The sequence below is a fragment of the Antedon mediterranea genome, chromosome 3 (genome assembly GCF_964355755.1).
Source record: "Antedon mediterranea chromosome 3, ecAntMedi1.1, whole genome shotgun sequence".
Taxonomy (NCBI): Eukaryota; Metazoa; Echinodermata; class Crinoidea; order Comatulida; family Antedonidae; genus Antedon; species Antedon mediterranea.
In genome coordinates, this window is record NC_092672.1 from 32,027,726 (window position 1) to 32,049,566 (window position 21,841).

Below are 21,841 nucleotides of genomic sequence, written 5' to 3' on the forward strand. Positions count from 1 at the left end.
TTTTTAACGATTTTGTTGAACTTTCTTTGTTGTTTTGGATTTCCTCGCTTGACTGGGCACGCGACGTGTTCATGCAGTTTTCGCATTCGATCGGTCTTTCACTAAAAAAGACTTTTTTTTGGGGCGCTTATACAAATGTTCCATGTTAGGTTAGGTTATAGCCTAGTTGTCTCATTCTGAGTCTGAACTTTTCGTACGACGTACGTGCAAATCACTTTATTTATGAATTAAAATACGTTTTAATTTTACAATAATATAAAACAACGCAACATTTGTAGAAAATAGAAAAAATACCTATCGAATATTTATTAGAGGTCACTTTGAGGTCAAAATAGTAAAAACAACAACAATCATGCAATCTGTCCGCGATGAGGCTGTTTTGAATGCAATTTTTAATCCCTTGTTCCCAGTTCCCACAAAACAAACAGAAGATGAGATAATAGAGAAAGGTATGCAACATAATTAACTTATATGGTTTCTTCTTTTTATTTTATTTCGACAAACATTTCATAAAGAAATTTGGGTCCGAAATGGGCCCAGCTAGGCCTAGCTAGCCTGGCCTCTACTACTTTACTAGATCAAAATGTACTCTACAAACACTACTAAGTACACGGACTTATTTACTACCTGCCCGGTCGACCCTAACTATCAATGTTGACCAACCTACCAGCATTATGCTTTAATTAAATTCTGAATTTTATTAATTCAAATGTAGACTCGTTGGGTTGTTTTACTAATTATTATTCGTCTAAATATTACTAGTAGGTCTACTGATTATTGTATTTAAAAAATACAATTAATTAGCCTAGCTAGGCCGTACTATGTTTTATTTATATATATATATTGTATATATATAATATGAATGAAGCAGAAGAAAGACAATTTTGGTTTAAAAAATTCTATTTTGTGTACAAATGCAGGATTTAAACAGTCATATTATTTATGGTGATATGTTTGAAAAAAAGTTTGAATATAATAATTGCAAATACATGCAAAATAACTAGGCCTAATACCAATAAATGATTATGTACATTTATTTTGTATTTTGCATAGAAGAAGAAAATGAAGAGGTAACAAAAGTAAAACAATTCGAATTGGAAGGAGTACATGCCGCAGAGAAGGGAGACCTCTATGCTGCATTAACCGCTTTCCATAAAGCTGTGGAGCTTATGCCAGAGAGGGCGTCCTGCTACAATAATAGAGCTCAAGCCCTTCGATTGAAAGGTGACATTAAAGGTGAAAAATAAAATAAACATTGCGGTAAACATTTCTCAACTTTTTATTGTATGCTCATGAAATCTACAAATCTATTTAAATTTTACAAAAATTGTGATAAAACATTAAGAAAATAAATTAACATCACGAGTGATCATTAAAATTAAATTTTCCAATACCCCCATATGCCTATAACAGCATTTAAAAAGTCTTTCCAGAATGTATTTTAAGTGTAGAGAGGCACTAGTATATGTCAACAGACAATTCTTGGTCTTTTCTCCATTATTTTCTGATGGTTGTTACATATATTGCTGTGTATTTCTTCTCTTTCTATTTTATTTTATTTATCTATGGACAGTTTGTCTGAAATAAATTTTGAATGAATTATTCAACTTAAAATAATATATAAAACTATCATTTCAGGAGCTGTTGAAGACCTAGAAATGGCAATTAAACTAAGCAACGGTAGTGGAAAGGCTGCATGTCAGGCTTACATTCAACGTGGTCTGATTCGAAAACTACAGGGTGAAGAAGAGCCTGCACTGAATGACTTTAAGAAAGCTTCGAACCTAGGCAGCGAGTTTGCTAAGGCGCAAGTGGTGCAAATGAATCCATACGCCGCAATGTGCAATCAAATGTTAACAGACGTTTTACAACAGCTGAAGTCTGGACAATATCAAGATTGATTGAAAATATGTAATGTTTTTTGCTAACCATTGTGTATTTTTTTATTATACACAGCATTACGTATAACATCAACTCTCCTCCAAAACAGACAACTTTCCAAACACTAATGTCTTGCCAATAAGAGTATCCTAAGTATATCAAAGATTATTAAAAGATAAGATATATTATTCTTATATAAGTAAATATTTTTAGTTGTGGATAAATTAATATTAATAGTTCTTTGAATGAAAAAAATGCAGTTGTTTGGTACCCTTTTAACCTTCTCGTGCCAAAAATATTTTTTGGTTGAACCAAATCTAGAGTATACAGTTTATTTGCCAAAGTACTCAAATGTGAAGTTTGTACGCCACTAGCTTCTCGCAGTTCATCACCTGTCTTTACTCGCCTTATCGATAAAATAAACCAACGTATTGCACTCAATGAAAGGTAGTTTTTTCCACCCAGGACAGCAAATAGAGCTGTCAATTTAGTATGGAGGTAAAGGCTTATTAAGCTTCTATTTAAAAAATAATTTGTGTTAAGTTAATTTTAACATTTTAGTAATAGGTCCTACTACTAGGCCTACACTTTATAAACATGCATTGTTGTATAATTATAAAATTATTGGGTTTTTTTGTTCCTAATTTATTTAATAGATTTTCAAATTTCATTTCATTATTTATTTGGTCTATTTAAGTATATACAAAACAAAACAAAACTGAAATTGGGGAGAACAGGGTCAACCTAAGTGAACTGAATCACTGTAGCTGAGCCGGTTGACCCAACCCCAAAACAGTTTACACATAAAAGACAAAATACAGTTACAGCGAATCAAAATGAATATGAACTTTTCTAATGAAAGCTGATGGGCTTTCTAGGACTGCAGCATCTGTCAACGGTCTGGGAAGCTGGTAACCTGATTGCTGTAGAATGGAAAAAAGATAATCTTAGAAATAAAATAGAGGCCTATTCTATTGCAATTTTGAAAAAGTTGAATTTGCAGTAATTGTTAGATCATGCTTTTAAAAAAAATAGAACCAGCAAACCTCAGCTAAAGGCCCATTCACACTAGGACGATAACGATCGACGATAATAGACAATAATTTGCATTTTTCATACATAAAATAAAAGAAATATAAAACCTTTTCATTCTAGAACTATAGAATAACCATCTATGCTTCCTTTGATGAAAATTATATTTTCACACGTCCAATCAAATGACGTCATGATTAAGAGCAATAATATCGTGACAATACAACGATTTTATTGTTTTTATGTATCATGACGTCATTTGATTGGAATTTTAAAAATATTATTTTTATCAAAGACAGCATAAATGATTATCCTATAGTCCTAGAACGAAACCCTTTCTAATTTCTTTAGTTTTATGTTAAAAAAATGCATGCTTATATATTTATCGTCGATCGTTATCGTCCTAGTGTGAATGGGACTTAATTCTGTTTTGTTTTTTATTTGAATATGGTTTCTACAGTGAAATTAAGACCCTGATTCATCATTTCATAATAAAAAATTACAATATAATTTCCAAATCAATAACTATATGAAATTAATCCTTGTTTATTACTTGAATTGTGTTCAGATTTGACAAGTTCTTCATTCATTCATTCACTTTTTTGCGATGTAACATGGCACCCAGCTGGCAATCCAGAGGGCGACTCTGCAACTAGTTCTTTTACTATTGCTAGTTTCGCACTTAATTATTGCGGATTGGACACCATGTTCCATTTGACGTGCGCAGGACAGACGAAGGAGAAAATAAGAAACACAATCCGAAGAGCGAAGGCTATTGGTATTAAGAGTGTTTTAGCACTGAGAGGAGGTAAATTCAATACAGGGTTTTATCTCTTATTTAAACGAAGTGGGTGACTCACTTTTTTTTCTCATTTATTAAGACAATGCCACTTTGTGATTGTGCAAAGCACAAAATGATCAGAAAATTGTATCTGATATCTTTAAAACTACTGTACATTTGAACGAAAAGTGCCACCTTCTAGTGCCAAAAATAGTTTTGGTTGAACCAAATCTGGAGTATACAGTTTATTTGCTAAAGTACTCAAATGTTATAATATTAGAGTATATTTAATAAAATAAGTATTTATTTGGACTTTAATGTATTTGTCTCTTTAGCGCAATGGCGATTTTTTGTGACATTAATGTTTTGATTCCATAATGTTTTTGGTAAATATATTATGAAAGTTGTTCAAATCACAAACAAAAAATTAAAGTTCATTATGGTTTAGCAAGAAAGGGTAAATCATGAGGAATAAATAAAGGAAGAACTCGTATTTTAGTCCTGGTTTTGGTGTGTGAGCACCAAAGATTTTATAATAGCGTACCTTCCTTATTACCACACTTCTCTCTCTGGTGAGCACTCATATTTTATGTAGTGAGCCCTCTATTCTACCAACAATCTAAATAAGATGATGAAACTGCGTGCAAATGATGATGAGTGAAAAGTGATTGACCAATCACATCAGTTGATTGTAGAAACGTAACGTGTTTGGATTGGTGGATAAGAAACGCATGGTCGGTCACGTCGAACAACGACGTTGGCGATGATGGAATTTTTGTAAACAACAACACACGTACGTACGACGTACACTACTCTGAGTGAGAGAGTATTCTTCAATTCACAAAATTCTTTCATAAAAACGTGCGCGAGAGCGGTGAGTAAACGTACAAGGAAATTCTTTACATAATCTTTTCTAATAAGTTGTTTTGTATAATCTATTTAAAAATTATTATAAGGAGGACATTAAAAAGAGATTTATGAATGAGGAAATTACACTGATTTTCGCTACTTAATAATTCAAGAAAAGTTTAAAACTAGGCTAGCCTAGCCTAGTTAGTAGTACAGTAGTAGGCCTAGTTAATAGGCGCGGCCAGCAGCCTGACCAGACCAGATAAAGACAACAGGCGATTCGTAGTGTGTGGTGGGCCAGAGATCTTTGTTTGGTATGTATTTTAACTAGGCCATAGGCCTACGCTAGGAATTACATTCACTGTACAACAAGTCTGCCTACTGTCTCTAGGCCTAGGCCTATTACTAACGAAGACTAAGGCATATTTAGGTAAAAATAAAATAGAAGATCTAGGCCTAGGTTTAGGCCTAGCTAGGCTAGGCGCTCAAGCACAATTTAACAGATTTTTATTTTGAAAATTTTTTTTAGATAAATCAAGAACAATGGCTGAAATCCAGGAAGTAAATGGACCTGTAGGCCTTTCAGATCTGAAAGCTTTGCAATTTGATAAAAATACATGGCCCAGAGATCTGACACGGCAGAGTAGCAGTACAAGTGGCGTTAGCAGTGAGGGTTGTACGCCACTAGCTTCTCGCAGTTCATCACCTGTCTTTACACGCCTTATCGATAAGATAAACCAACGTATTGCACTTAATGAAAGGTGGTTTTCAATAGAATTTTTCCCACCCAGGACGGCAAATGGAGCTGTCAATTTATTATCGAGGTAAAGGCTTTATTATTATATTAAGCTTCTATTAAAGATTTATTTATATTAATTTAATTTTAACATTATAATAATAGGCCCTACTACTGTATAAATATGAATTTTTGTATAATTATAAAATTGTTTTTTTGTTGTTAATAATATAATATTCAGCTTTATTTAAAACAGATTTTAAAATTGATAATCTTTAAAAAAAAATATTGTAATTTTGAAAATTGTGCCAAAAAAGTTGAATCATGTTAGATCATGCTTTTAAAAAAAATACAACCAGCAAACATCAGTTTTTTATTTCTATTATTGTTTCTATGGGCCTTGATGATGAACATTGACCTTCATTAATTTCATAACAAAAAATTACAATTAATCACCTGACCTCCAAATCAATAACTATGAAATTCTTGTTTATTGAATTGTGTTCAGATTTGACAAGTTCTTGGAAGGAGGCCCACTTTTTTGCGATGTAACATGGCACCCAGCTGGCAATCCAGAGGGTGACTCTGCAACTAGTTCTTTGACTATTGCCAGTTCCGCACTTAATTATTGCGGATTGGACACCATGCTCCATTTGACGTGCGCACGACAGACGAAGGAGAAAATAAGAAACACGCTCCGACGAGCAAAGGATCTTGGTATTAAGAGTGTTTTGGCACTGAGAGGAGGTAATACAATCACAGGTTTTATCTCCGAACAATGTATCTAAACAAAGTTGCTGACTCACTTTTTTTTCTCCAATGACCCACAAAATGATTGGAATTGTATCTGGGAATCTAAAAATACACTTGGAAGAAGGGGTTGTCGGTTGGGAGTAATATATCGACATGACTGGATGTACTGTACTGAAAAAGTTTATGAATGTGAAAGTTGCCTGGTCTGGGATGGGTGTTTCTTCAGTTTAAAAAAAAAATTTAATTATAATAATTTTTTTCACTTTTTAGTTTTACTTAACTGTATACTTGTAATAGTTAAGATAGTAGGGAAATATGTACTATAGTTTAGGAAATACTTATCAGCTGTTAGTGATGAACAGTTGGTCAAGGTGATGTACAGTTGGTCAAGGTGATGTACAGTTGGTCAAGGTGATGTACAGTTGGTCAAGCTGATGTACAGTTGGTCAAGCTGATGTACAGTTGGTCAAGGTTTCAACCTGACCACCAATTGACCAATTAATATTCCTACCACAGAAACATTCATAGGATTAATATAATTACTGACGGTGTAAAGTTCTGTCTACACTTGCAAACTAGTTTGTGATTTGCCCAAATATGGTAGTGATATGAAATCATCATGATTGTCCATATATGGGCACATCAAATTTGTTTGTCACATAAAGTTTGATAGTGTAGACAGAGCTTTAGAATATTTGAACCTGCAGAAGGATTTTATTGGTTCCTAATGTAATTTTAATCTTTCTTTAGACGCCCCAGATGGTGATGAGTGGACGTTTAATTCGGACGGTTTCAATTACGCAACAGACTTAGTTAAATTCATCAGACAAGAGTTTGGTGATTTCTTTGTCATCTGTGTGGCAGGTGAGTGCATTTTTATCTTCAGTCTGTTTCCACTACAGTAGGTAATTTTTTATCGTAAATTGAAAGTGCCAGCTTACAGATATTCATATTTTAATTTTCAAAATCCCTTTCTGCGACGAATTCGTAGTATTTTGAGTTTTTCTCTTCAGCGAAATTAGTTTATATAAAAACGAGTTATGAGCGGTCATGAGCACTCATGCGAATCCAAAAAAAGCATGCGATGGATATGAAAACTGCACCTATTAGCTCTTGTGGGGAAAGGGTAGCGTGATTTTGTTTTTTGGATTCACCTAGTGGAAAATAGACTTCAACTATATCTATATAGTAACTGTACGATTGTTGCGCATCGAAGAATGTACCATATTTTTAGGCAGAATACAAAAATTGAAGGTACAGAAAAATTAATTCTGATTCAAGAAACAAGACTTTAAAAAAATTTGAAATTAATTAGAATAAACTTGGTGTTTGCCACAAAGCTGAAATAATTTATAGAATTATAATATTAGGAATTTTCTGCAGTTTTTGCCTGTTAATCGCTGTACACAACAACATATACTGTACTGGAAAAGTAGAGAGGGTGCACTATATTTTGGCTTGATGCTTTAATATCTGAATGCCAAAATTGGGAAACTATTTTTATGAGTCAGTACTTTTTTATGGTTTGAAGGACCAAAATTTGTCTAGTTTATTCTTGAAATTGATGTACTGAGCATTGACAACCTCTTCATACAGAAGAAAATTTCCCTTGCTCTTATCTTGAAAATTTGGTTTGTAGATTTTGTATTATATTCATGTATTGACGTACAACCAGTCGTGCCTTTGAATATTTCAATAACATGTTGATGTATTTATACAAAGTGTTTTGCTTTGTTCGTGTCTTGATGTTATTGATATTATTATTGATGTTACTTGTACTTTTTCGCCAAATAAGAGAATAATGAATATTTCAATAACCAAGCATATTGTAGTTTGATAAAGGTAATTTATATGACGCAAATATATAGGGAATGAAAAAGAATTTCTGTGAAAAACACCCAAAATATGACCTTTTCCAGCTCAATGACAGTGATGTAACAAAGATTACCATTTCACCCAAGTGCATAGTTGATTTATAAAAGATTTCTCCTTTGCTTTTGTGTAAAGAAATTCTATGGTCTTATGTTGTATTATAAGGTTGACCTTGATTCAAGGTGGGGTGATTTTATGCTGTTTGTTTATCTTTTTGAGATTTGATAAAAGGTATCTATACTAATAATAGACTGTATGGTGTGACATTGAGTATGTGCGTGCCAGCAGTTTAATAACAGCTGCCTTACCCTATCATACATTAGACGGACGCATTATAAAATGATACAAATACATGTTCAATTCAAGTATTTTATTCTATCAAGCACTCTGGCTCGAAAATTGTTTTGTTTGTCATGTACTGTATATAAAACATAAGTTTTGTGGTTTTATTCTCTTTGGATCATCCAAAAGAAAATGTTATGAATAATATACAGAGATCCAGATAAATCTTTACACCAACTAAAAATATGATGATGAAATGCTAAAATACAAACAGCACGACAACACAGGGTAAAATACAAAAGCAACAAATACAAAAATTACATAAAAAGGTTAAACATGGCAGTAATAGTATAAAATATGATGAAAATGTAAATGTATAAAAATTTGATAAAAGCTTGTTCACCTGACAAAATTTGCATTAAAAAGCCTCATGGCAGATTGGAGAAAAGAAGTTCGTAATCTATTAGTTTTCATATTAAAACATAATTAATACCCTTTTGTTCATTTCAAAAGAAAATATTCTCCTGTAATTTATTTGGCTATAAAATAAGTTGATTGCAATATTTAATAATGATACATTGCAATAAAGTATGAAAAATTCTATTATAGGACATTATAATTTACCATTGTTCATTTCAAAGGAAAATGTTGCCTTTATTAAATTATAGGGATGTTTCAAAGGTTTCTCATGTAATGTAATTTGAACAAAATAAGTTGATTGCAATATTTGATAATGATACATTGCAATAAAGTATGAAAAATTCTATTATAGGACATTATAATTTACCATTGTTCATTTCAAAGGAAAATGTTGCCTTTATTAAATTATAGGGATGTTTAAAAGGTTTCTCATGTAATGTAATTTGAACAAAATAAGTTGATTGCAATATTTAATAATGATACATTGCAATAAAGTATAAAAAATTCTATTATAGGACAATATAATTTACCATTGTTCATTTCAAAGGAAAATGTTGCCTTTATTAAATTATAGGGATGTTTAAAAGGTTTCTCATGTAATGTAATTTGAACAAAATAAGTTGATTGCAATATTTGATAATGATACATTGCAATAAAGTATAAAAAATTCTATTATAGGACATTATAATTTACCATTGTTCATTTCAAAGGAAAATGTTGCCTTTATTAAATTATAGGGATGTTTCAAAGGTTTCTCATGTAATGTAATTTGAACAAAATAAGTTGATTGCAATATTTGATAATGATACATTGCAATAAAGTATGAAAAATTCTATTAAAGGACATTATAATTTAATTATAATAGAGGTCAGGGTTTTTACAATTTAAAAATGTGTTTTTTTATTGTAAAAAAATGAATTTTATTCCTTAGGGTACCCCCACGGCCACCCAGAAGCTGAAAGTTTTGATAAGGATATTCTGCACTTAAAACAGAAAGTAGACGCCGGTGCGGACTTCATCATTACGCAACTTTTTTTCCAGGCCAGTACGTTTTTAAAGTTTTTAAGTGCCTGTCGCCAAGCCGGAATAACAGTGCCTATTATACCAGGAATTCTACCCATTCAGGTACAGTAAATGTTCGTATTTATTAACTGTAGACAAAATAATGTAATAAAACGAAGATGATCTATATTATTTTTCCGTTATTAAAATTGCCAATGCTTTAGTTTATTTTATTATTATTAAATTATTATATTATTTGATAAGAAATCGTGATTGTTAAATTGTAATAAAGAAAGTTTAAAATAAACTATACAACAATTATTAACATAATTTTATATTAAATTTTATATATTTGATGTCTATATCATAAAATTATACTGTATATTTAATTTTTTTATATTATTACAATTGCATGATAAAACATTTCTATTTTTATTTTATGTGGTACCTTTTTGTAAAAATTCATATATTAATAAATATTTATGATTTTTAATCATATTTATGTTTTTTTAATTTATATCAACAATATTTTATGAGGGTTGTCCATCCAGCCGAAGCTGATCATTAGGAACCCTCACAAAAATACAATATCATATATAAAATTCTAATTTTCCATATGTTGTCATTTTTAATGTATTTTTAAAGCATTTTGACATCTGGTGTTTGATAAATATATATTTTATCTTTTAAATGTTCAAATCAATATCCTTTGAAAAGAACGAAATATCTTATTTTTACTTTTGTATTATTTGTGAAATTTTCCTGCTATTTTCACATTGAACTGTTTCCCAGAGTGTAGTGTTATTGAAAGTCAGCTGTGGATGGAATTTTCCGTCATGTGTGTAGCGATAAAGGTTTCATGCTTTACAATACTGCCGGTAAATTGATTGTAGTATACGACGTTTTCACTGCTGGTCTATGCTAATATATTCACACTGTAGTATTGATGAATTTATTAAATCTTCCGGCACAGAACAAATTGTAAACCGCCCGGTGATGTACTGAAAATGAATTAATTAGAAAAGATGCCGTCTCGGTACTTTATTGTGTTTTTATCCTATGATTTTATGTCGGAATAAAGAAATAAATAAATAAATAATAAAAGATGAGATCTTCAAGAATATGTTTTTATTCACGATATGTTAATTTATTATGTGTTTGCATTTCCATTCATCTTTCATGTTTATGCGTATTTAATGGAACCACCCTCGTAAAATATTGTTGAAATAAAATAAATTTTACTTTAATACAGGGATATCATTCGCTGAAAAACCTTGTGAAATTGTCGGGACTGCAAGTACCAAAATATATCATTGACGTAGTTGAACCAATCAAAGATAATGATGAGGCAATCAGAAATTACGGCATTCACCTTTCAACCCAGATATGTCGAGAACTCTTTGATAGGTACGAATATTAATTAGTTTTACTTAATAATTCAAGATTTGCTATCCTCTCTCTGATTGTTAGTTGACCTGGATAATTCCCAGGGTACCATTTAGAGGTCACCCGAGTGTTATGGAATTTTCCATCATGATTGCTTATTCCTAAGATTTTCTATCCTCTTTTTTTTTTGCTATTTATAAAGTTTGCCCATGTGTTTCCATCATGCTGCTTATGTGTCAAGTTTGCTATCCTCTTTAGTTGACCTGGATAATTCCCAGGGTATCATTTTAGGATTACTGCTGATACATATTGTGGAACTTTCCATCATGTAACATTACTAACAAGTTTTAGGATGAAAACAAATATTTGAAAGAAAAGCAAACACTTTATTTAGCATTATCATTTGCAAATAATGAACATGGAGGTTGTAGCACCAAATTCTAGAGGGTAATTCATTTATTATTAATTGATGGTTGACTTTCACTAGTTGACCTTGACTTTGCTGGTTGACTTTGTTAGTTGACCATCGTTTGTGGTTCGATTTGATTTAATAGTTTACTTTGGTTTATTGATTAATGGCTGACCATTGGTTTAACCATGGAGGTATAATCTATTTTTATACCTCCATGGTTTAACAGTTGACTGTGGCTTTGATAGTTGACCATGGCTTTGGGGGTTAACCATTGGTTTAATGGCTCATCATTGGTTGACCTTGGCATTTTTGTTTGACCATGGCTTTGATGATGGTTGACTATGGCTTTGATCATTGACCATTGGTTTATTAGTTAAACATGGCTTTGATCTTTGATGACCATTGGATTAATGGTGGACCTTTGACTTTTTGTTAGAATAGATTGACTTTGACCATGGGTTGACAATTACTTATTTTTTCTTATCTTTCAGTGGCCATGTTTTAGGACTTCATTTCTACACCTTAAACAGAGAAATCGCCACAAGAGAAATTGCCAAAAACCTTGGACTGTGGTGTAATGAGCTACAAAGACCATTACCATGGAAACCAACAGCCAATCACACTAGAGTAAAAGAGGATGTTCGTCCAATATTTTGGGCAACTCGTCCAAAAAGTTATGTATATAGGTAGGTGATTAGCTTTCCCAGTATCCTCATAGGCCTCTCGATACCAGAAAGTTTTCGTAATAGTTGCTAAATTACTAAATAATTATTAGATTATTATTAATGGTAAATATCGTAAAAATATATAAAGCCATTTTGAAGGGTACCTGCACTTTTTCCATCACGTTGCTGTTGTGTAGTTGATTCTCTAGTTGTAATATAATAACTCTATGCCTTAAAGAAGAAAGTCCCCCTAAAAAAAAAAATTAGTTTTTTAATGTTTTTGATAAAAATGTCATTTTAATATCACATAATAGTTGGATATCACAAAAATTTGATTTAAAAAATGTATTTACCTGAAAAAACTGTAATTTAACGGAAAAAATAATCAAAGTCAATTGGTTTTTCTTGAATTTAACAATCTATTTTTTTATTTTTTTTCCTCTATGGAATTTAACTTTATTAAGGTATTTTTATATTAATCTTCATTTTTCATGTTTTTGGGAGACAATACATCTTTAATTAATGTTGTCATCTAACGTTCATAGATGTTATTGGCTTCTTATTTTTTTTTATTTCAACCATATTTAAAGAGGGTAACCATTTTAGTTTAGCCCAGTGGGATAACTGATATTCAGGGGCCCTCTTTAATAACATTAAAATACATTGCAACAATTTATATGAAAAAAATATAATCATATTCCGTTGATTGTTTTATTTGATTTAGAACTCAGGATTGGGATGAGTTTCCAAACGGTCGCTGGGGTAACTCTAACTCGCCAGCGTTTGGGGAGATGAAAGACTATTATCTGTTTTACCTGCGAAGCAATGCTACAAAGGACCAGATGATAAAGCAGTGGGGGGAAGAGCTTACGTGTGAACAAGACGTCTTTGATGTCTTCTCATGCTATCTGTCAGGTGAACCTAATAGATATGGCAACAAGGTAAAGCTAAATAATTTTACTAATGTTGATGTTTGATTTTGTTAGGAACAGATGTTGAAATGAAAATGTTGTATTGAAATGGTGCCTGTCATTTCAGGAGGTTTCGGTTTTTAGTGGTATTTTACAGAGAAGAACAGTATATCACTATTTGAGAAAAAAATAACGGGAGAGGGAAGCTGCATAAATTTTATTTGCACATGGCACAGTACTGTATATACAGTGTCGCATGTGTACCACATGTGCTGCCTGTATCTTAAACCCTAACCTAACTGTCCATGATACAGGCTGCACATGTGATACACTGTGACACTTTATTACAGCTTATTGTACTGGACGTGAATGTCATTTGTGGTACAGCACAAAGCATCTGATGTATGGCTGTACTTTTTATTATTATTAATGAACTATAACATTTATAGGTAACGCGCATCCCGTGGAATGACGACGAGATCGCTCCCGAGACTCAACGCCTTTGTAAGAATCTGGTGGAGTTGAATAAACAAGGAATCCTGACAATCAACTCACAACCAAATGTCAATGGAGAGGACTCCACAGATCCAGTAGTTGGATGGGGCCCTCCAGGGGGCTTTGTCTATCAGAAGGTATGCTTCTCATAATACTAACTGTACAAATATGGCAATGATATGCTTAAATATGGTAGTGATATGCTTAAATATGGTAGTGATATGACGTCAACATGTCCATATATGGGCACATCAAATTTCTTTGTCACATTAAGTTTGATAGTGTAGACAGAGCAGAGAGAAGAAATTATGATGTGGGATTATACTAAAGCTCTGTCTACACTATCAAACCTCATCTGACAAAAAAATGTAATGTGCCTATTATGGACATGATGATGTCATATCACTACCATATTTAAGCATATCACTGCCATATTTGGGCTCATCACACTGTTTTTGTCAAACTAGTTTGATAGTGTAGACAGAGCTTAAGTCATGTAGGATAATATTATTAGCAAATGTTCTTTTTTCTTTGTAGGCCTATCTAGAGTTCTTTACATCTAGGGATAATATGGAAGCGTTACTAGAAGTGCTACGAGACTACCCTCAGGTTAATTTCCATATCATCAACCACACAGTAAGTCTGATTTTTATACGGGGTACCCGAGTCTAGTACTCTCTCATCTTCTTCTCTTCTTCTTCTTCCATTGGACACTATCGAGTAAAAAGTGCGATTTATAAAGTACTACTCCTCCCTTATTAGTTGTAGTATTGAGCTGGGATTTGGCATGAATATACTACAGGGACATGTCCTCAAAGGTATAGAGCCGGATTTTTAAATTTCAAACCGGATGCAGCCATATGACGTCTCGAAGATGGTACCGTATAGCCGTATTTGGTAGCGAGGTTATTGATGTGTATATGACGTCACATCCCGTCTTATGACGTCATTACAGCTTTTTTTGCTGTACCCCGAGTATCGCACATTCGTGCTTGTTTCTTACAAGCAGTACAAATGGGTACATTAAGGAATTGCCAAAATATGCTTATTATTAATATTTCAAGTGTTCTTTAGTTGAAAAAAGTCTCCCTTTAAATATAATATCCCTTTCATATCACCTTGCCAAATTCTGGAGTTTCCACAGAGCTTGACGGCACACCATACAAAACACTGGTTAACAACCGCTCTGTGTTTTCCTAGGAACGGTTTTATTGTAAAATATTTCTTTATTTTAAGTTCAGGTCTAATTTATATGGTACAATTTCCTTCCATATACAATGTAGTTTGATATCATGATTCATTTTACCAGGGCACCGAAAACATCAGAAATTCCGATGAGTTCAAGCCGATTGCGGTCACCTGGGGCGTGTTCCCAGGGGCCGAGATCATCCAGCCCACGGTTGTTGACACTATTAGTTTCCAGTATTGGAAGGTTTGTGATCTGTTCTTGTTAACTTACTTCCTCCCTCTGCTAATATGGAAGCATGATGATGCACTATGATGTATTATATCAAATAATTTAAATTGACATTTGACCTGGCCGTGTGCTATAAATAGATTTTTTAATCTATTGCAAATTAAAATTGTAAATACAAAATGTATCTCAAAAGCAACTTTGTGTTGTTATGGTAACAAAAACACATTCATTTTAGATTTTTTTTCTTCATATTTGTTGCGTCTCTGCAATAGTAAAACCAAAGCCTTTTTAAATTACAATAAAATTAAATTACAGTAAAATTATTAATTTTTAATATCCAAAATTAAATTTTAGTTTATTAGTATATTTTATGCTCATCATGCTTCCAAATTATAACATTATGAAATTAAAAAAAAATATTTTTATTAAATTATTTTGAAATACCACAAAAAAGGACATTTTTTATATGATTTTTCATGATTTCTCATATTATTGATCACAAAGTTTTATTATTGAATTTTGATAAAAAAAATATTTTATTCAATCATTTTGAAAAAAAAAAGAAAGAAAAATTTTCAATTTTCATGATTACTGAATGGCCAAATTTGATTAAAAAACTTCAAATTTAATAACTTCAAATTAATTATTAAATATGGTATAATACTGACTTGGTTGAGGTTTACTAATAATGGTTATTTAAAAAAGGCAAAATTATTAACTTGCTTCAATATTTTATATTTTATTTGCATAGGTGCATGGACTATACATTTTTTAAATAAAATTGAAAGTGAAAAAAATAACACAATTTTGAAAAAGAAAAAATCTTTAATTTCACATATTCGATTAATTTGACAAATTTTATTTTTTATCATAAATATTTAATTACATTATAAATAATATTTGTATTATTCATTGATTGGTAAAGGTATAATAAATATATTGTTTGTATTTTTGTTTGTAAATGTAAATAAATTGCTAAATTTCCCATTTTTTTTCCCAGTTTTATAAACATTTGCAAAGCTTGATATCTACACTGGCTACAATTTGCCAATTATGATTTCATTTCAAATAATTTATTTACAAACAATATATTTATTATTTATTTGTTGCATGTTAATTTGTATGACATAACATGATGCGATTTTTTTTCTGTTCTGAACATTTACAGCAACTGACTGTGTTTCAGCGTATCAACATCTGGTGTTTTTTTTTCAGTGTTTTTACAAAAAATTAATGTTTGATATCTCTAAAGAGGGCCAAAGGTCATAGTTTATTTTGGGATAAAAAAACTTTTCAAATGGCTTTAAATTTTAGTGTATATTTTACAATGCAAATAAACATTAAAATAAGTTTCTTTTGTTTTAGTGTTTATATACATTGTATAAGGTATAGCAAGGCCTGTCGTAAAAAAAAGTGTTTTTATTTCATGTAAATCTCTGCCTTATAGTGCTTTTTATAGATGTTAAACCCACTTTGACTTTTGACCCAACAAATATATATTTTAGATCTTTGGAAAATCATAATTCAGATTTTTAACAAAATATCAAATAATAAAATGTAATTTGTAAATTAATCTGTAAATGCAAAATTAATATTTTATAAATTGTAAGTGTCTGGAAAAATTAAAAAATTAACTTAAAAATGAATTTCATAATTTTACAAGATTTTAAAATGTGTTTGTTAAAGTCAAAGGTCGTGAAACAGAAAGGATTATTAAAGCAAAAAATTAGCTTGCACTAATCAAGCAATTATTATAAACTTAAACTTAAATTAAAAATTAGATTATAATTAGACAGCACAATATATACAATGATAGTCCTTTCTGTTTTGTAATGCACAATTCCAAGAATAAGGTATTTTTCTGAATAATATCAACAATTTACACTTGTAGTTTAATTAAATACTTTTAAAAATGAATTTATAAATTGTAGTATTACAAACACTATTATTTTAACGTGCACCGCTTAAAAATAAATTTGGTGTCCGCTGTTTTTAAGCCAAATAAACAAAAGTGGATGAGCGTATTAAGAGACGCCTTAAAAAAAAATTCAGAAAAATACTTTTGTTGGGTTGTTAAAATTAAATGGATAAGTAGTGTGAGTGGGGGTGTGTGTGTGTGCCACGAAACTTGCGTGAAGCCGTCCGTCCGGGAAGGTCATGTGAGGTCAGCATCGTCTCTACAGGTATATTTAGTATCGCTGTTAATTGTTTAAATTTATAGTAAATATTTCATTCAACATTTATTTAAATTGCTATAAAATAATATATAAAAACTGAAATTAAAATCATAAAATTTCAACTATTTTACTTATTTGGGTAAATACTGGTATATATATTAAAAACAAATAATATGACATAAAATGTATATTTAAATCAAGGACTTAAGTTGTTAAATAGTGTATCAATATTTTTAAATATGTTAAATTATTAATTCTCTTTCAAATTTAAAAGTTTTAATTAAAACTTTATTACACTAAATTCCCAAACTTACTCTTAAATTTGATTAACAACATTGCTATATTTCCAATTCACTGGCAACCTACCTGAAAAAATTTGTGATCAAAGCCAAAAAATTGTGGACTAAAATGAGAAAAGATTCTGAGGGGTGTTTTGCACTATATCTTATATCATGGAGCATTAGCTCAGAAGGCTAGAGCGTGCAGTCCTTTAGGATTGTGCAGGTCGAAGGTTCGAATCCCTCATGCACCTGATTAAGATCTGAAGACAAACCTCGGAATCTGACTCTTATGACAAAAATTATCTGTGAAAAATCTGAAATGAATTAGCTTGTGGATTGGTATATATGATATAATTGGTATACAGAATAAACAAAATTATTGCTGAAATTAGAATTCTAAAAATATCAAAAAGTACAAAACATATCTATAAAAAAAAACTTATTTTGGCACATAATGTATAATATAGATTGAATGTTTTCCAAATTTGAATCATAAACCTTCTGCCAAATGTGTTTTATTAATAATAAATTATAATATGATTTCCATTTAAGCTTTTGCCAACTCTTGTTTGAGTCTAGGCCGTTCCGCCTGAACTTGTCCTTACTGTGGATAGTTTGAAGGTTCGAACCCTTCATTCTCAAACTATGAGTAAAGCTTAATTTACATATTAATTTGCATATAATTTACATAATAATATTTTCTGAATAATTAATATATTTTTTTAATAATCGGCAATTATTCTCCAATTTGGATAATTAAAATATTTAATGTTTCTTTGTAAATTAACAATTAAATTTTAAGTAAATACTAAAAACTAAAATAATAATACAAGTTAATGATAAATTAATGATAAATACTTATTTTACGATATTTATGATGAAATAGTATGTGTAGATAAAATCTGTAGATAAGTAATTAAGGTTTATATTGTAATGATTGAATAATCTCGTACCAATATAAGAACAATTGACTAAATTACATTTGAATAATAAAAATATATAATAATACAGTAAATAATACTATGGAGTATGTAAAACAACTCATCACAATAAAGGTCTGAATACAGTAAAACCCTTTAAAGAGACCCAACATGTTCCGCCATGATATGGGGTGTCCCCTGAATAGAGGTGTCGCATAAATAGGGGTGTCCCCTGAATAGGGGTTAGCTGTAGTGCTGAAATATATATTGCCCCTTGTTCGTTTTACCGGAAAATGTCCCCTTTATTGGGGTGTCCCCTGAATAGGGGTGTCCCCTGAATAGGGGTGTCCCCTTAATAAGGGTGCTTCCTAAATACGGGTTAGCTGTAGTGTTAAATATTTCACATTGTGTTTTTCATTGATAAGTGTGCCCTTAATAGAGGTTGTCCCAAAGAAGGTTCTCTACTGTATTACAAAATTACTGACTCCACACACAATTTGATATTCAATCATTTCAATATGAAAGGGTGATAATTATTAGTTAAGTTAAACGTTGTTGTCTAATGATTATCTGTGCACACATGACTTATTGGTAGTGGTCTACTATAAGGTAATTGAGTCACATGTTCATAAAACATTTTTTACAAAGTACTGCCTGATTACCTAATTTATTGTGTATACTTTATAATCAAGTTTTTCGTTTAAGAAAGTATTTTGACTAAAATGACAGGAAAGTATTAAAGTATAGTATTTTGTCATTAATATTTCATGAACATGTAACTTTATTACTTTTAGTTGATTATTACTAACATTTTTTATGGTGCATTTCCCTGTTTTATTTAAATATTATATTTTACAGATGAAAAAAAAAATGGTTTTATAAAACTTAAGAATAATGCTTTTGTTTGATGGCTATCAGCTCATTGGCTAGCAACTTGACTTGTTGCTAGCTGATTGGCTAACAGTTTGACATGCTGGTAGCTGATTGGCTAACAGCTTGGCTTGCTGGTAGCTGATTGGCTAACAGCTTGACTTGCTGGTAGAAGATTGGCTAACAGCTTGACTTGTTGGTAGCCGATTGGCTAGCAGCTTGAATGACTTAAGTTTCATTCCAAATTCCATCATCCTTGTTTTAAAGGTGTATTGTCTTAAAAAATTAAGTTAAAAAGTAATTTCATCAATAACAATTTTATGAAGATATGTTGTTTTTACTTTGAAAAAACACTGATTCTTTTCCATAGTAATATGTTTATCATTAATAATGATAAACAGTTTTTCAGCTAAATTTCAAGAAAACAATTCATCTTTAGTAGTAATATATTCTTATCTACTACAAAAGCATTATTCTAAATTTTTTGACACCAGATTAAACTATTAAAAACTAATTTTTTAGTAATAATATTAACATAGTCTATTCTCTTCCATAATAGGATGAAGCATTTGGCCTGTGGAAAGAAAAGTGGGCCAAGATTTACCCAGAGATGTCAGTGTCTCGTCAGATAATAAATCATATACATGATACGTATTATCTGGTTAACTTGGTGGACAATCATTATCCTAAAGGAAATGTCCTTTTCGAAATACTTCAAAAGATGTTGAAGAGCAAAGGTAATACTAAAAGGTCAATAGTGTCCATCGATGAACTCGACGGTGCTAAGAAAATAAAGGTTAGTTTTATAAATTTTTATTTTTTTAATTTTTATACACATCCACAGCAAGTAACTCGCCTATTACAAAATGGATTAACTATTTTATAACTTATCGGGCTTATAAACTAAGTCTCATTTAAGGCTTAGCAAGTTTCACACTATCAAACTAGTTTGAAAAAAAAAAGTGTGCCCAAATATGGTAGTGATATGACATGTCCATATATTGGCATATCACATTTTTTTAGTCACATAAAGTTTGATCGTGTAGACAGAGCTTTAGGGCAAAACACTGGACTACTTGACCTCTGACACAAAGCTGCTATTAGTTATTTTTTTTAAAACTTGAAATTAAATCTGTTTTTTATGTAACAGTATCTTTATCTTTTATTTTTGCAGATGGATGAAGAAATGAATTGAGATGTCGAATAAAATGTTGAATAATCGCACTTAAATATTGCATTTAAATCTGGTGGTGGCACTGCTAGAAACATTTGAACACCTTAAACGTTGCTTAAATAATGAGCTCCAATTTTCAAGTACAGTATTACACAATGTTGAAAACCTTTAAAGCATTATAAATGGATTTGTTATTGATGAACTATGCTGTAGCAGTCACTACATACTTGAAGCATTGATGATGTTGATTGGAGGAATTCAAATACTGTATAGACATGCTTAATGCTTAGTATCAGTTGAATATTTGTGGTGTGGTTGTGGACGAATATTTCAAAGTAAAATGGTGTAAAACCAGTTACAGCCAGATTAGAAATGTTTTACTCCATCTTGAGGCTGAATACCTAGAAAAACATTCAATTTATAATGGTGCTTTACTTAAGTCACAACACAGAAAGAAGAAAGCACAATTTAGTTGAATACAACTCATAGTTTTTTTAATTACTACTTAAATGTGGAATGAGATCAAAGTTGAATGTTGCTGTTTGTGAATATGTTACAATATAGTTGTTTTATGACCTTATGTAAATGTTGTTTACATAGATTGTTCTTTTTTGTGGGGTGGGGGGGGGGGGGTGGGCGGAGGTGTGTTTACACTTTTGTGTTTTGCTGATTTGATACTATTTTTGTGGTTATATTTTCGATAATGAATCATATTATCAAAGAGTTGTGATCCATTAGAATCAAATGTATTTATTTCAAATAAGTATGTATGTATATCTTGCTTATTGTAAACATACTGCCTATTATAAGTCACAGGTGCAATGTTGGTGGTACAACACTTACTGGTATTTAATTTGCCAATTTAAAATCTTGGTTATTTCATAATTTATTTTCATAAATAGAATTTTAGGTATTTATACGCGATATGATAAGATTGGTCACTCTCTGTCACATAGTTGCGCTTTACTGCCAGTCGCTGCCACAAGGGGAATTCCAACGATTGTCTGGTTTTGTTTTGGTTGTGTTGTCTGAAAATTATTTCTCCTTTAAACAGTTTTATGGAGACCAATTTTAAATTGTCTGTGTATTTTTTATACTGCTTTTTATTTAAAATTTGCATTGCTATTTAAATAAACTGCCAACATTTTAATGTCCTAATTTGTTGATTTACTAATTTTTTTTTACGGAATAGATAAAATACTGTAATACTGTAAAATATAAATAATTGAATTATTTTAAATATCAACTATTATTTATAATACAGAGTACTATATTGCATGTGTAAGGGTTTGTTTATTCTTTAAACAATTTTTGGGTTGAAATAATATATAGTACAAAAACAAGGTTACCAACGTGTTTAAAAACATCATACTACTCACTATTTAACATTACGATGTAATGTATTTGTTTTTTATATCGAACATTAGTTATTTTTTGTCACAACTAAAAATACAGACCCATATACAAGGTTTTTGTTTATTTTAGATTGTTGTTTTTTATTTTAGTTGTATATATGTAGAACAAA

General features: G+C 30.8%; 2 protein-coding genes across 4 annotated transcripts; both read left to right on the plus strand.

Moving 5' to 3' along the window:
* Positions 1-313: 313 nt before the first annotated feature.
* On the plus strand, positions 314-3,954 carry LOC140043865 (tetratricopeptide repeat protein 36-like). 3 transcript variants are annotated; one of them, XM_072088342.1, is made up of 4 exons: positions 314-449; positions 1,054-1,236; positions 1,639-1,911; positions 3,482-3,954. In XM_072088342.1, the coding sequence occupies exons 1-3, from the start codon at positions 353-355 to the stop codon at positions 1,899-1,901; spliced, it is 543 nt and encodes a 180-aa protein (XP_071944443.1). In that variant the 5' UTR covers positions 314-352; the 3' UTR covers positions 1,902-1,911; positions 3,482-3,954. The 3 variants fall into 3 exon arrangements, with proteins under 3 accessions (XP_071944443.1, XP_071944444.1, XP_071944442.1); XM_072088343.1 differs by lacking the exon at positions 3,482-3,954 and having other exon boundaries at positions 1,054-1,224; positions 1,639-3,180; XM_072088341.1 differs by lacking the exon at positions 3,482-3,954 and having other exon boundaries at positions 1,639-3,174.
* Positions 3,955-4,808: 854 nt separating this feature from the next.
* LOC140045232 (methylenetetrahydrofolate reductase (NADPH)-like) lies at positions 4,809-20,880 on the plus strand. Its single transcript, XM_072090058.1, has 13 exons — positions 4,809-4,857; positions 5,073-5,367; positions 5,788-6,026; positions 6,783-6,896; positions 9,538-9,731; positions 10,861-11,015; positions 11,898-12,092; positions 12,796-13,012; positions 13,432-13,614; positions 14,015-14,113; positions 14,787-14,909; positions 19,702-19,938; positions 20,317-20,880. Exons 2-13 carry the CDS (start codon positions 5,087-5,089, stop codon positions 20,335-20,337), a joined length of 2,058 nt encoding a protein of 685 aa, XP_071946159.1. The 5' UTR covers positions 4,809-4,857; positions 5,073-5,086; the 3' UTR covers positions 20,338-20,880.
* Positions 20,881-21,841: the final 961 nt, after the last annotated feature.